Source organism: Ambystoma mexicanum, chromosome 7q (genome assembly GCF_040938575.1).
Source record: "Ambystoma mexicanum isolate Mex_15411 chromosome 7q, UKY_AmexF1_1, whole genome shotgun sequence".
NCBI classification, from domain to species: Eukaryota; Metazoa; Chordata; class Amphibia; order Caudata; family Ambystomatidae; genus Ambystoma; species Ambystoma mexicanum.
In genome coordinates this window covers 1,158,484,609-1,158,498,473 of record NC_090941.1, presented here as the reverse complement: position 1 = coordinate 1,158,498,473, position 13,865 = coordinate 1,158,484,609, and the positions used below count along the sequence as shown (strand labels likewise).

The following is a 13,865-nucleotide window of genomic DNA, read 5'->3' as shown; positions in this document are numbered from 1 at the left end:
CAGTGTAACGTCGGTTTATTATGCAAGGTTAATTTATTGTGTAATGTGGACTGCTTCCAAGGCATTTCAATAAAGTATTATTTAAGCACATGAAATTTATATCAATATATGTAGCAATTAAGCATGAGAAGATGTGTTTAGTTGCTTAAATTGTCCACATGCAAAGTGTGTGATCTTGGGCAAATAACGTAATCACACTGTGTCTTATCTGCAGCTCTGTGAGTGATTCACTTCGAATCATATTGTAATATATCGTGCTATTCTACGACAAATGCCTAATGGCTATAGTGGTGCTTCATATTTAACACGAGTGCAATTTAAGTAGCTTTCACCACAAAGTTATTTGCCACTTGTCTTATTTATGCGGCAACTTATTCTGAAGTCACTTCCATAATGTCTCCAGGTATCTAAGACTGGTGACGTCACTCCTGTGACGTCACTCCTGTGGGTGCAATCTATATGCACATTAGGAGGGGTGCATGCATTTTGCCCCCCGGAGCTCAAATCGATGAGTGTCCTGCATCTAAAGGTCCTGCATTTTATTTTTTATTGTTTTATGTGTATGTGTAAAATGCCACCTGCCTAGATGTGACCAGAAAAGCTGATTGGGCTGGTGTACATGATACCGTGTGTGTGGGGGAGGGGGCGGAGGATTGGGGGGGCAGCAGGACCGTTTCATGCCCTTCCCATCACACTTTTGCACAGCTGGACACTGCCCTGCTGCTAACAGCAGGAAGCAGAAGACTTCCTGTTCCTGACACCTTGTGACCCGGCTTTCTTCTCTCCTCCTTTCACAGAACTACTGCACCACGTACCTGCAGTCCACGCCGGCGGGCTTCTGGATCCTGGGGGACGTCTTCATGAGGGGGTACTACACTGTCTTTGACCGAGCTGGCAACTACGTTGGCCTCGCGCCCATCGCCTGAACGTGAAGCTTTTCAGGGGGTCATTTAATAAAGAAGCAACGGTGTGGGTGTTTATCATGGCGGCCACAGGAATGTGACTGTGTGTGTAACACACGTGATGTGCTCAATAAATGGTGGCACCCAAGAAAACACGCCTCAGGTCATTGCTGAAGGGCGGGGAGGGATGCCAGGGGCTAGAGACTCTGTGGAGGAAGGACAGCGAGGTAAGAAGCGTTCTTGGCAAGAGACCGGAAGTGGAACATGACCCATAACATTGCAACCAATAGACCTCATGGTAGGAAAGCGTTCTTGCATGATGGAGGGGTAGAACGACAGGCCCTTGCAAGGTGTTTCAAGGGAATGCAAAGGCCCAGCCAACTTCCTTTATCCAAAATGTGCTGCAGTATTTCACCTTTTCATAGGTGAGACATCAAACTTACCACAGCGCCCTACTTGTCTTTTAGAAGTCGTCCCAGGATTGGGTCACTTCACTGCAGATTTCTCACTGAGGTCAATCTTTTTGGTGAGCTAAAAAAAAGAAAAAGAAATAACAGGGTTATGGGGTGTTCCCTGCTAAATGAGGGGGATCAATGGCTTGCGACCCAGCACAGGAGGTAACCGAGGAGGCGATGAAGGGAGAATTAGCTGTGGAACCCTGAAGTCACCTTGCTCCGCATTTCAACGGATAAAATGTGCTGTTCAGATTGCCCGCTGGTGGCTGATTATTATGAGTGCAGCTCATGCGTGCGATCACGAATTCCAATCAGCAAGAGGGTCCCTACCAGATATGTCTGGAGTGAAAGTCCATTACTATGGGATTGGCCACCAAAGACATGTTCTTTAGAGTTGAGAGATTTTCAGTAGCAGTCTCAGCTGAGGCACAGGGGAGGCTGGGTCCCCGTTCAAGGGATCGTTTCAGAAGCGCCCCAGGAAGCGAGTGTGTCGAGAATTCGTCGAGTAGAAATGTGTGTTTTTATTTCATTGTTTATTTATATAGCGCTTATACACAGGTGAAGTGCCTCAATATAGCGCTTATACACAGGTGAAGTGCCTCAAAACACTTCCAGGCGGGTTTGGAACAAGGGAATAAAGGCATCATTCTTAGGTCTTGAAGATTCCGAATGATCTAAACAGAAAAACGAGCATCCTAGGCCTGATCACATTTCTCCTAGTGCACGTGCATGAAGTGGTACAGTTCAGACCAAGCTCGGGAGGGGAGGGCGGAAAACGGTGCAGGGGGTGGTACAGGACAGACAAACTAACTGGTCTTAGTACATTTAGGTCATGTATACGTACAGCCAGAGGTGCATAGACGGGAGGATTTTAGGGGGTGGACAAAAAGTCCGGTCCAGCAGGGCCCTGGATTAAGTGCAGAGAGGTTGCCCGGCTGAAGAAACGTAGGCTGAAAGTGCAGTAATGTTGAACAAAGTGCAGTGGCCCGGAGGCAAGTGTAAAAGACTGGCGGGGGAGCCTGTGACCTGTAGGCTCTGGAGGTGAACCAGGAAACCAGTCAGCAAAAACTGAACAGAGTTAAGGAGGAGAAGGAGGGTGGTGAGAAAAGAAAGGATGTTAGCAGGGGAGAGGGAGAGAAAAGGAGGAAGAGAAAATGCAGGTTTTGAGGGGTTTCCAGAACGTAAGGTGCTCCGGCTCAAGCCGAAGAGAGGCAGGTAGGCTGTTCCAGAGGAAAGCACTTCCAAAGGATAAAGAACTACCCCCAACGTCTCTGTGAAAGCGGCTCACCCGCAGAGAGTTGGAGGAGGATAAGCAGAGGACTCTAGAGGGATAGTATTTAGGAAAAGAGAGATGCCGTCCCAAGGCTTGAGGCGAAGGATAAGTCTCGAGTTCTGTTCTGGATGAGTTGTAGAGGACGGAGAGTAGAAGTAGAAAGATTGAGAAAGAGGTGTTGCAATAATCCAGCCTAGAGAGATCCAGGGCTGTCAAGGTGATGAGCCTCTGGAGGAAAGTGAGAAAAGGTAGAATACCTCTGACGAGGTGCAGTTGTTAGTTGGACTGTTTGTAGATGTCTGAGATGTGAGAAGAGAAGGAGAGAGTGGAGTCGAAGATGACCCCAAGATTTTATGCCTCCTTGGTAGGGGAGGCCAGCCAGTGAGAAAGTGGGAAAGCAGAAGTAGGGGTCCTAATGAGGACGATCTGTCTTACTGGCATTCAGGCAGAGATCGTTAGCAGCACACCAGGGCTGAATTGCGGCTGGACAGTCAGAGATGTATCCAACACCAAATCAGTAAATGAAACATAGTGTGAGCAGCGACCAGTACTTGCTAATATTATCGGGTATCCAGGACGGGGCCATGCTGGAGTTAGGCTTGCTGGCCGCCAGGCTATGTGGACCTCTTTTGTCTATTTGCAATATGGTTTCATGGTGAGTCAAATGTTTGTAAGCAAGAGTATCAACTACTCAATATGGGCAGCCCAGGAAAGGGTAATGGGGTAATACATATGACCGTCTACCCCATGGCCTCCGGCAGTGCGAATGCAAAGGATGGAGTGAGGATTATGTTTTTTTACTCAGATTAACCTCTATTTAACATCTATTGATTGAGGAGAGACTGGCCACTAATAGCACATAGAGACTGTTGGGGGAGTTGCCATTATACACAGGCAGGGAATTAAATGGCCTCTCACACACAGGTGGGCCACAACTGCTTAACTCTGGACATGAGTGCGATGGACAGATGCCTCTTGCACACTATGCACGCTGGGGAGCGAGAACACAATGTTTGAGGAGCAGGACCCAGCCAGATTACGACACAAGGAGGCGGAGGCTAAATGGGGAAGAAAACATCTCTAATTGATTCCATGAATATCGGAGATGGGTCACATATACTCATAACAAAGGGGGAACCCTTGACTGGGTAGCAGACCATAACTGCAAGGCCTATATCTCTTCCATCTCACCACAAATCTGGACGGACCATTATCTTTTATCTTTCACTCTAGACTACAAAAAATCCACTACACAGCCATCACGCGCCCTCCCGACACTCACTAGAAACAAGAAAAATATCACTATTGACAAATTACGCCCACGCATCTTGCCCACCCTTAACGCTCTTCCTGACAACACGGATCCCAGCGCTTAGTCGAATCATATAACAAAGTCATGACCAAATCCCTGGATACTATTGCCCCACTAAAACTTAGAAGTAGTAAGCCAAAAGCCACCTCAACAACTGGATTATCCCTCACCTAAAAAACTTAAGACTTGCCAAAAGACAATGCGTAAGTGCCTGGAAACGTTAGCCCACTCCAGAAAATAAGCAAAAGCTAATTTAGTCCTCAACCCAATACAAAAAGGATATCCTACTGGCCAAACAAGAGACCTATAGCAATAGAATCATGCACTCAAACTCTAGTATGAAGGAGCTCTACAGCATCTTAAAAGATTTAGAAAACCCCATCACCTCCCAAGACAATTGTGTCAAAGATAAAACTTGTTGCTCGGACATTCAGCTCGCGCTATCCAACAAAGTGTCGAACCTTCAAAATAAAATGGCTGTAAAGAAAGCGTCACTAAACTCCAGCACGATAACTGCTAAGAGAGTAACACCAATAACACCTACAATTGAACCCATCATCCAATTCCACTTTTCAAAGTCTCTATGAAAGAGGTGGAGAAAGTCATACTAGGTCTTAAACCGTCTAACTGTAAGAGAGACCAATGCCCAGCACAATTGACACTTAGAATGAACCAAACCTTCACCAAATTCAGGCTTAATCTGATCACATGGCTCTGAGAAAATGATGCCTAGTTGCTTGGCGACCGTGTCTACCGCAAACTACATATCCTGTAAATATTTGCCCATCTTCTTATATATTGCTGATCTATTTATTCCCCACCATAGTCACTTGTATAATCATGAGCATGCTCCTGCAGGTATCTGTCAGTGCTGGCGTTAGATTAACCATTGACCCTGTATCCTCTGTAACTACTGTACCAAGCTGAATGACTTCTTGCTCTGCCTGCGCCCTGATACCCTCGGGGCTGGTGCGTATAATACATGTCAAACAAACATATAGTGTAAGTCAGTCCATGAAGCAACGAGCACTCTAAGCAAAGGGCATTACAGGCATAGGGATTAATAACACGCATACAGGCAGAAGGGGAGACTGTTAAGGGTGTACATTAAGGGGCATGGGGATGGGTGGTGCAGCGAGTAGGAGGCAGCAGATGCAGGCTGGAGCAATGGGGAAGTTTAAAACAAGGGGATTGCAGTCATAGGGCTCAATAATATTCGTACAGATTGAAGGGTGAACTTTAAGGAGCTTGGGGATGGGTGATTAATTTGTTCTCCCAAATATCAGTGCACGGATATCTATATATCTTACTATTTTCCTCAACACACTGAAAAGGAAGGCAATGTACTCTTGGAATGCAAGAATTCACTAATTCACAGTGATTATATGGCCGTTTATTAACTCAAATAAGCATGATACAATAAAATGCAGAATTAGAAACAAGGTTACACAACCATTGGCATAGTTGTGCAACACTACATCCATGTCAAGAACTTCACTCGACAGCTACCCAGACCAGGTTGGCATAGAGAAAGACCTTCACAACAGGAATGGACCGGACAAGATATGTCTAACTTCTCCAGCCCAGCAGAAGTTTTGTGTGTCTCTCTCTCCCTGCCAGCCTTACCTGGTGCCCCCCCAATTTGACAGTGCTTTTTCCAGAAGGCTCATTTGATGACAACACTCCATTAGCATTCAGCCGGTATGCATGCAGAATACCGTAACAAGTAAACTCATTCTGTATCACATGGAAGCTTTCTGCGCCTGGAGCTTTATCACATAGTTATTCTAGTGAATGCAGACAGTATTCAGAACTCAAGTTAAAATGATGCCTTCACCGAGACTTGGAGAAAACGTCTGATGCTGCATCCAGGATGCATTTCAAACAGACTCCATGTTGGAGCCACAGATGTTACATGTTTTAAATGCATGACATTCCCCCCTTGTACATGTTTTCTTCCATAGCTCAGTGGCACCAACGTTGGCTTCTGAAACCTACGAAATATCATAGATGAACTAGAAATACTTAGAAAACAACAGCAAAAAAGAATAAAATGCATCAAAATAATAAAAATACAAGCAAAAGCATAACGTAGGGTTTCTCCAATATTTTAAATCCAAGAAAACAACCAATCCCACAAATTCCCTGTATGAAATGATGTCAGTTGCTTTGTCACATCCTTCAAACTTTGAATGCTGCTTTGTACAGACTGGGAATGGTCACTCAAACTGAAACAGTGCATTCATTCAAATGCATTACACCCTAAATTATGTTTTAATAATAGATAATAAATACAAACTGTATTCTGCAAGACTGATTTCTCAGAACTTTGCTATCTAAAAGCAATTCTTCTAAAGATTGAGAAGTACGATTCAACCCTTTCACTACTAAACATGCTAACTTATTCAAAGATGTATATCCCCCAGCAGCTAATCTCCAGATTCCTATCAAAGAATAAGCAAAAGATAGCACCTCTGGTTCTGACAATAAATGCACATTTGAATCGCAATCTCAGGGTTAGCCCCATAGATTCAACAATTGATCTCTTAACTCTAGGTAATGCCGGCTGCAAAGGAAACCAGGTTAGTGCTAGTCACGTTATTGCACAAGGCCCTCCAGAGATGTTAGCAGGAATGTAAATACAAGTAGTATTCCCACAAGAGAATAACCATCCTACTGGAAGTTTGACATGGTTCAAATGACTATCAGCTACAATTGTATGATTACATGTCATTGTGTTGGTCACGTTGGTCCATGTGCTTGCAGAATGTGCACATAGTTCTTTTTTAAACACAGTCCGATTGATTCATTTATTCACATTCAATTGCTGACACTTGCCAACCTCCTCCGGATGATAGGTCAACAATAAACAGATATCCCCTTTAGCAATATTATAGGGGGGGCGTGGCCAGCGCGCATGCCGTAAAGACAGACCTCCACGGAGCTCCGTCCGCGATCCTGAAACTATCGCACAACTTACGCTGAAACCGGGTCTGCGAGACTTACTAAGGCCAGAATAGTGTGGGGGAACCGATCGCCAGCACCCGACAACAACTTTGGGTGGAATCGGAGACCGAACGGCAGAGAACGGGAAGTCCGAACTCGAGCCCCCCTGGGATTCCAAGATGGCGGCGCCCGCCGCATAGTAGGAAAAGGCTAGCCTCGGCCCCCTGGGTCCCACCACGAACTGTTGCAGAAGGGGGCGGCTGCTGCGGAGGAGCCTGCCGGCGGACATCTGAGAGCGGGAGGCCGGCGCCAGCGATTGCCAGTGTCGGCTGCGGAGGTGGATGAAATCGCGGCGCGGGCACAGCCGGGAGGAGGTCGCATTTGCCGCGGTCGCTGGAGTGGGGAACACGGAGCAGTTCCGGCGGTGAGAAAACGCTTGAAGTGAGATTGGGTCCCCTTTACAACACTCCCCAGCGGGAACACCCGCAATTTACCTCACGCAGTCCCAGCAGCCTGGGGGAGCGGGGCCTGGGGCCCAATACTGACTCCTGTGAAGAGGACTGGCCCGTTTGCTCTAGAGGCTGCCTGATACGCGGGTAAACCCGCGAGACGAAGACCCCAGTGGGCAGAACCCGCTCACACCACGGGTGGCCAATAGCCTGACACCTACAGGCCGGTATCCCGTTGGAGAAACCGGCAGGAAGCCGAAATACCGGACGCAACCTGTGGCCCTGGGCCTAACCACTCCCTGAGCAGGGCCCTCCATACTCTCTGAACCAAACGGCGGGAAACACCGGCAACCAGAAGCAACCGAGTACCCGAGGTAGGATCCTTTGGACCAAGTTCCCTAGTATCCCACATGAAAACTTCAACACAGGGATCGCCGACGGATCTTCACCCTGCCGGGGGCAGCACTTACAGATCATTAATTAGAGGATGTCTCCCCCCAGGTCCAAGCCGAAACTAGTCACGATGGATTCCTTCACGACAGTCAGGCCCCAACGACAGTCAACACAACAAGACCAAGAAACCCCTGAGGACCCGCCCCAACAAGAGGATGACCTTAAACACACGCAAGTCCTCCAGGCGATAGTGGCCCTCCGCTCATCACTCGAGGGACGGCTTGAAGAAGTGAAATCTGACATGCAACTGATGCGGCAGGACGCCCGCAATCTAACGGAAAGAGTCACGGTGACTGAGACAGCCCTGCAGGAAAATGTTGAGAACACCCGAGATTTGGAGATGACGGTTAGAGACTTGGAACAGAAGGTAGCAAGGCTAGAAGCCCGCTCTGAGGACGCAGAAGGTCGGGCGCGCCGTAATAACATTCGTATACTGGGGGTCCCTGAAGATTTGGAAGGCCCGGACCCGACAACCTTCATCGAAACGCTCCTACAGCAGGAAATAGGGGCGGCAAAACTCTCCCAGGGGTTCTCCGTTGAAAGGGCTCACAGGTCTCTCCAGAGACGTCCCCCACCTGGATCACATCCACGCCCAATCATAGCTAAGATCCTAAACTTCAGAGACCGCGAAATCATACTCCGGTTCTCCAGAGAAGGCGGGGAGATTAAAAGAAATTGCTTCACAATAGTCATATACCCGGACTACACCCCTGCAGTACAGCGAGCCAGGAACTCTTACATTCCGATAAAAGCCCGGCTGAGAAAGCTCAACTTAAAATATATGCTCTTATACCCGTCACGACTCAAGGTTCTATATAAAGGAAAAGCAACGTTCCTGGAGACCCCAGCCGCAGCCAATATGTGGCTTGAGCATAACAACCTGGCGGACGACAAGGAAGACCCACCGAACTCAGATCGGGGATGACCACCTACCCCCGGATGAATGAGAGCGACGGCAATCCCTGCAGCAATTGAAAGGGAAGCAACACGAATCGTAGTTAAACGAACCATCATGAAAGTTCTATCATTAAACCCGCTACATCGGACGCGAGACCCAAGGAGCACACGAGCGGCGGACAAACAACCCACCCCACCAACAAAGGTGTAAGCAGTTTGCTCACACACAACCTGATCCGGAAGGCCAGGAGTGGCCTGGAAGGCTCAGGAGCCCCTGAGCGCTGCAAGTTAAAAGCGGCTGCTAGGGTCAGTTTGGAAAGTTTAGTTGAGTTTTCCTCCCGCTCACCACAATGGGATTTACACAAGTTAAAAAATCTCCAACCAGCGAAAGACCTGGGGCCGGAGCGAGAGGGCGGGCGAGGAGAAGACCAGGACGGTGTGGCAGGACATATGAAGGTAACAGGGGTCTGACAACTGTGAGTGTGACTCAATTACCCTGTAATGGCGGCTAAGATGAATATAAAGTTATTGACCTGGAATGTGAGAGGTTTGGGATCATATCTACGCCGGAATAGGGTCAAGTCCTATTTAAATAGAAAGAAAGTACAGATAGCGTTACTCCAAGAGACACATTGCACGGCTGAATCCTTAGCGAAACTAAGCGAACACTGGGGAGGCCAGGGGGCCGGATCTTCGTACTCCAAGTATGCAAGAGGGGTATATACTTGGATTCACCCACAACTCCCTTTCCGGATAACTAAGACTGAGTCCGACCCAGAGGGAAGATTTGTAATAATATGGGGCAGGCTAGAACAATCGGATATTTGCATAGTGAACTCTTATCTCCCCAATACTAACATCCCATCACACTTAAACTCCATGTACACTAAGATTGCACTAAACAGGCATGAAATCCTGTTTTGGGGGGGAGATTTCAACTGCGTCCATGATCCGATACTAGATAGGTGCCTCCCACACCCGAAAGGGCCCTCAGCAGCTACCACAGCCCTCTCCCTACTAGTCAATAGGTTACACTTGGCAGATACCTGGAGGGAGTGCCATCCCGACGCTCGGGAGTACTCATATTTCTCCACTCCACATGGCCTCTACACCAGACTGGACTATGTTTTTATAAGCGATGAGCACCTTCCACAGATAGAAGAAGCCCAATATCTGGGCAGAACCATCTCGGACCACTCACCCCTCCTGGTGGGCTGGAATCACACTGGCCCCAGACCTCCAATCCCAATGTGGAGAATGCCGATAGATGCCCTGGGAGACCCGGCATTTAGGGAGGACCTACATGAATTCATAGAAAACTTCATAGAAAGAAACACTGGGAGCGTAGACCGCCTAAGCACAATGTGGGACGCCCTGAAAGTAGTGACGAGAGGAGAAATAATAGCAAAAGCAGGGGGCATCAGGAGACAACTTAGGGGTGAACTGGCCCACTGGGAGCGGGAAATAGAACAACTGGAAGCAGCCCCGGTCGATACGGAACACAGGGAAGACAACCTCAGAGCACTTAGAACTAATTCCACCTCGGCATGGAATAGGCTCGCCAAATTTGATTATGCCACCAAAACCAATCGTATACACACGGAGGCTGACAAACCAGGCAGAATGCTAGCCTGGCTCTGCAAAAAAGAACACCCCAGGCACACTATTACAGGATTACACACCGAAGAGGGGGAGGTAGTACAAACACAACAAGCTATTAACGAAACGTTTAAGGGCTTCTATGAACACCTTTACTCACATGATGACCAGGTCCCCCTAGAAAAAATCACGGACACCCTTGAAGAGATAGGACTCCCCAGGATGCCCCCAGAGCAATCAGAGGCCCTAGACACAGAAATCACAACTGAGGAAATCACGGACGCTATTAGATCACTAGCCACTTGCAAGACCCCTGGGAGTGATGGCCTACCCACGGAGTTTTACAAGACGTATGAGCCCACACTAACGCCCCTGCTACATGAGGTCTTTCTCGAAGCATATGAGACAGGGATACTACCAGATAGCATGAGAGAGACCCTCCTGATCCCGATTATCAAGCCTAATAAACCCCCCGATAGATGCGACTCTTATCGCCCGATAGCAATGCTTAATTACGACGCGAAAATTCTGACAACAGTATTAGCAAATAGACTGGCCAGAATTATAGGGGAATTGGTACATGAGGACCAATGCGGATTCATACCTGCCCGAAACACAACCATGAATTTGCGCCGAGTGCAACATGTCATCGCCCAAACTGGGGATGGCACAGAAGCGTTCGCATTATTATCCCTGGACGCCATCAAGGCGTTCGATTCGATCTTTTGGGAATGGTTATTGGCGGTTCTGGAGGGGTTTGGTTTTGGCCCTAGGTTCATTAGGTGGATCAAGATACTCTACACGAAGCCTAGAGCCAGAGTAAAAACTGGGAAGCATGTATCGGAGGTCTGGAACATATGCAGAGGGACCAGACAGGGTTGCCCCCTTTCCCCCATGCTCTACGTACTGGGCCTGGAACCCATTGCAATCTATTTTCGAAAGCAATTTTTTGATGCTGGGATCCGACTGGGAGACACTGACCACATCATTTCTCTCTATGCGGATGATGTCCTATTATTTGTCAAGGACCCATATTATAATGTGCCCACGATGCTGGAGGTCCTAGATAATTTTGCGAAGGTCTCTGGAATAAAGTTCAGCAGAGCCAAATCCTGCCTCTTCCCCCTGGCAAGTCTTAAGGGAAAAGAACCATCGGAGCTTCCTTTGGTGGGAATAAGGTGGGAACACACCTCGTTCAAATACTTGGGCATACACATAACGCATTCCCCGGAACAAATGCATGAGCGCAACACTAAAGCTGCTCTCCCGGCCCTGAGGAAATCCATGGCCTTCTGGGCGAAACTTCCCCTATCCATGATGGGCAGGGCCTCCATAACTAAAATGATTGTCCTCCCCAGATTCCTGTACGGATTTCAAAACGTACACTTCTACATCAAAGCGCCCTTCTTTCGCCTATTGGAAACTATCCTGAGAGACTTCTTGTGGGGGAAGGGAAGACGCAAGATAGCGCTTGCCACGTTGTCACTACCGTACACTCAAGGGGGAATCCAACTTCCAAACTTCGAAAAGTACTTCCTAGCAGCGCAGCTTAGCTTTGTCACCAAGTGGCTAGCAGACGATGCCACATCGGAGACGCCACTCCTGCAGCAGCTGGTCTCCCCGTTATACTTGAAAGAACTTCCCTGGGCCCCCACCCATTTGATAAGAAATACCCCCCTATTGGTCTCGCTTGGACGCAAAATCTGGCATAGGGCAGAATCCCTCGCACACGTCAGACACCAGTACTCCCCAAACATACCGCTTATCTCAGACCTATGCAATTCTCCTGCAGATCTGCAACACCTCAGGCACTGGGAACAGAAGGGGATTTACTCATGGGGGGACTTGTACATGGAGGGGGAATTCATGGAATTCGAAACACTTCAAGAACAAAATGATGTCCACACTGGCCAGTTTCTATGGTACCAGAAACTTAGATCCACGGCACGCGCCAGATGGTCGACATGGCCGGAGGAACCGGACACGAACCCCCTGATCACATTGCTATACGAACTAGGAGAGGGAGGAAGACCAGTGTCACAGATCTATAGCCACCTAAACGACACCCCCAATCCACGCAGTGCTGGGCTAAAATCCAAATGGGAAGCAGACATAGGTCGAGAGTTAACAGACTCCGAATGGGAAAGGGCCCTCATATTTCCTAAAACAGTATCCAGAAACCATAGATTTAGGCAAATACAATTGAACCTTCTACATCGTACATACCTAACCCCATTCAGGCTTGCCAAGCTCCATAATATTCAGAGCCCCAGATGCCCCTGGTGCGAAATGGACAATGCGGACCTATTCCACATGTTCTGGCGATGTGCCAAGACACAATCACTGTGGTCCTTCATACAGCAGACAAGCGAAACTCTGGGGCTGACCAGATATGAATGGATTCCTGAGGAGTGCCTACTCGGCACATACCCCAGACCAGCAAAACTAAAACACCTCATTAGATTAATGGACATTATGAGCATTCTGGCTAAGAGGACAATTGCAATGTCCTGGAAGAAACCATCGGGACCACAACCAAAAATCTGGCACAGAGAACTGAAACGATGGGTGCGAGCTGAAACGAAAGTTTGGGAAGAAAGTGTAGCCAGATCCACGGATGCATCGAGTATGACCCTAGATGCCTGGAGAGGGCTTACAGACCCCCTGTTTTACCCCTCTGATGATAAGCCCCATGAATCACCACAAGCATGCAGTAGAAGGCCCCGAGGACAGGAGCAGAGTCCTCGAGAAAGCCCAGCCAACCTTCATGTGAACCCTCCTAAAGGAAATCCCCTCACCTCCTGTAAGTCCTGGCCCCCCCTGAGCCCCACCTGGTACCGACCCCTCAAGAAGCAGACACCTGGAGATAGTTAAAGTTTCTATGTTAAGTTGTTAAGTTATAAATGTTAATAACCTGAGCCGCAATCTGATTTACTGCTTGATAACAGATTTGACAATTTTTCTGTGCTTGTAACAAATAACAAATGCCAATAAACAGATTTAAAAATAAATTAGCAATATTATAGGTGTAGACTTTAGTAAGATTTCTCCATTTGTCGTTGATGTCCGACATACCTTCAAACATTCATAAACAGACAATGATTGACGAATATCATTATCCTGCACTGAAGAGTCGTCGTGCATGACGCTGAAAGTTTGTTTTAAAGTTGAAGCAGGTGCTGGCACCACTATCAGACAGGTTGCCAGTAGATCCATTCCATGATGTGAATTTGATCAGCAAAAGTAGGTGATCTGTTGAATTTCCTGAGCAAGGCAGATCCATATATGCTCTGTGCAATTTGCATTTGGTTTATCCTCAATGCTTTGCAAATCCGTTTCTTCGTGTGTGCTTGGGCCGGTACGTCGGCGTAGGCCTCAAGTGACCAACGAATGTCATTCTCCAACCTCGTCAATTTCAAATTGATTGTTTGCACAAATGTGGCATTTGACAATTGCTTCTGCTCTGTTCAATTTGATTCTACCAAATGGAGAGCATTCAGAATTACACTTACACCAGCCAGGCACAGAATCTGTAAAGCAAACCAGAAAAAAGCATATCAGTGTTGATAATCATTCTCT

General features: G+C 47.7%; 1 protein-coding gene across 1 annotated transcript in view; it reads left to right on the top strand.

The window, feature by feature from the left end:
• LOC138528295 (pepsin A-like) overlaps positions 1 to 926 on the top strand; it is a 40,928-nt gene extending 40,002 nt beyond the window's left edge. The window contains exon 9 of the mRNA XM_069639759.1: positions 798 to 926. Within this exon, the coding sequence (XP_069495860.1) occupies positions 798 to 926 (129 nt within the window). The remainder of the gene's footprint in view (positions 1 to 797) is intronic.
• Positions 927 to 13,865: the final 12,939 nt, after the last annotated feature.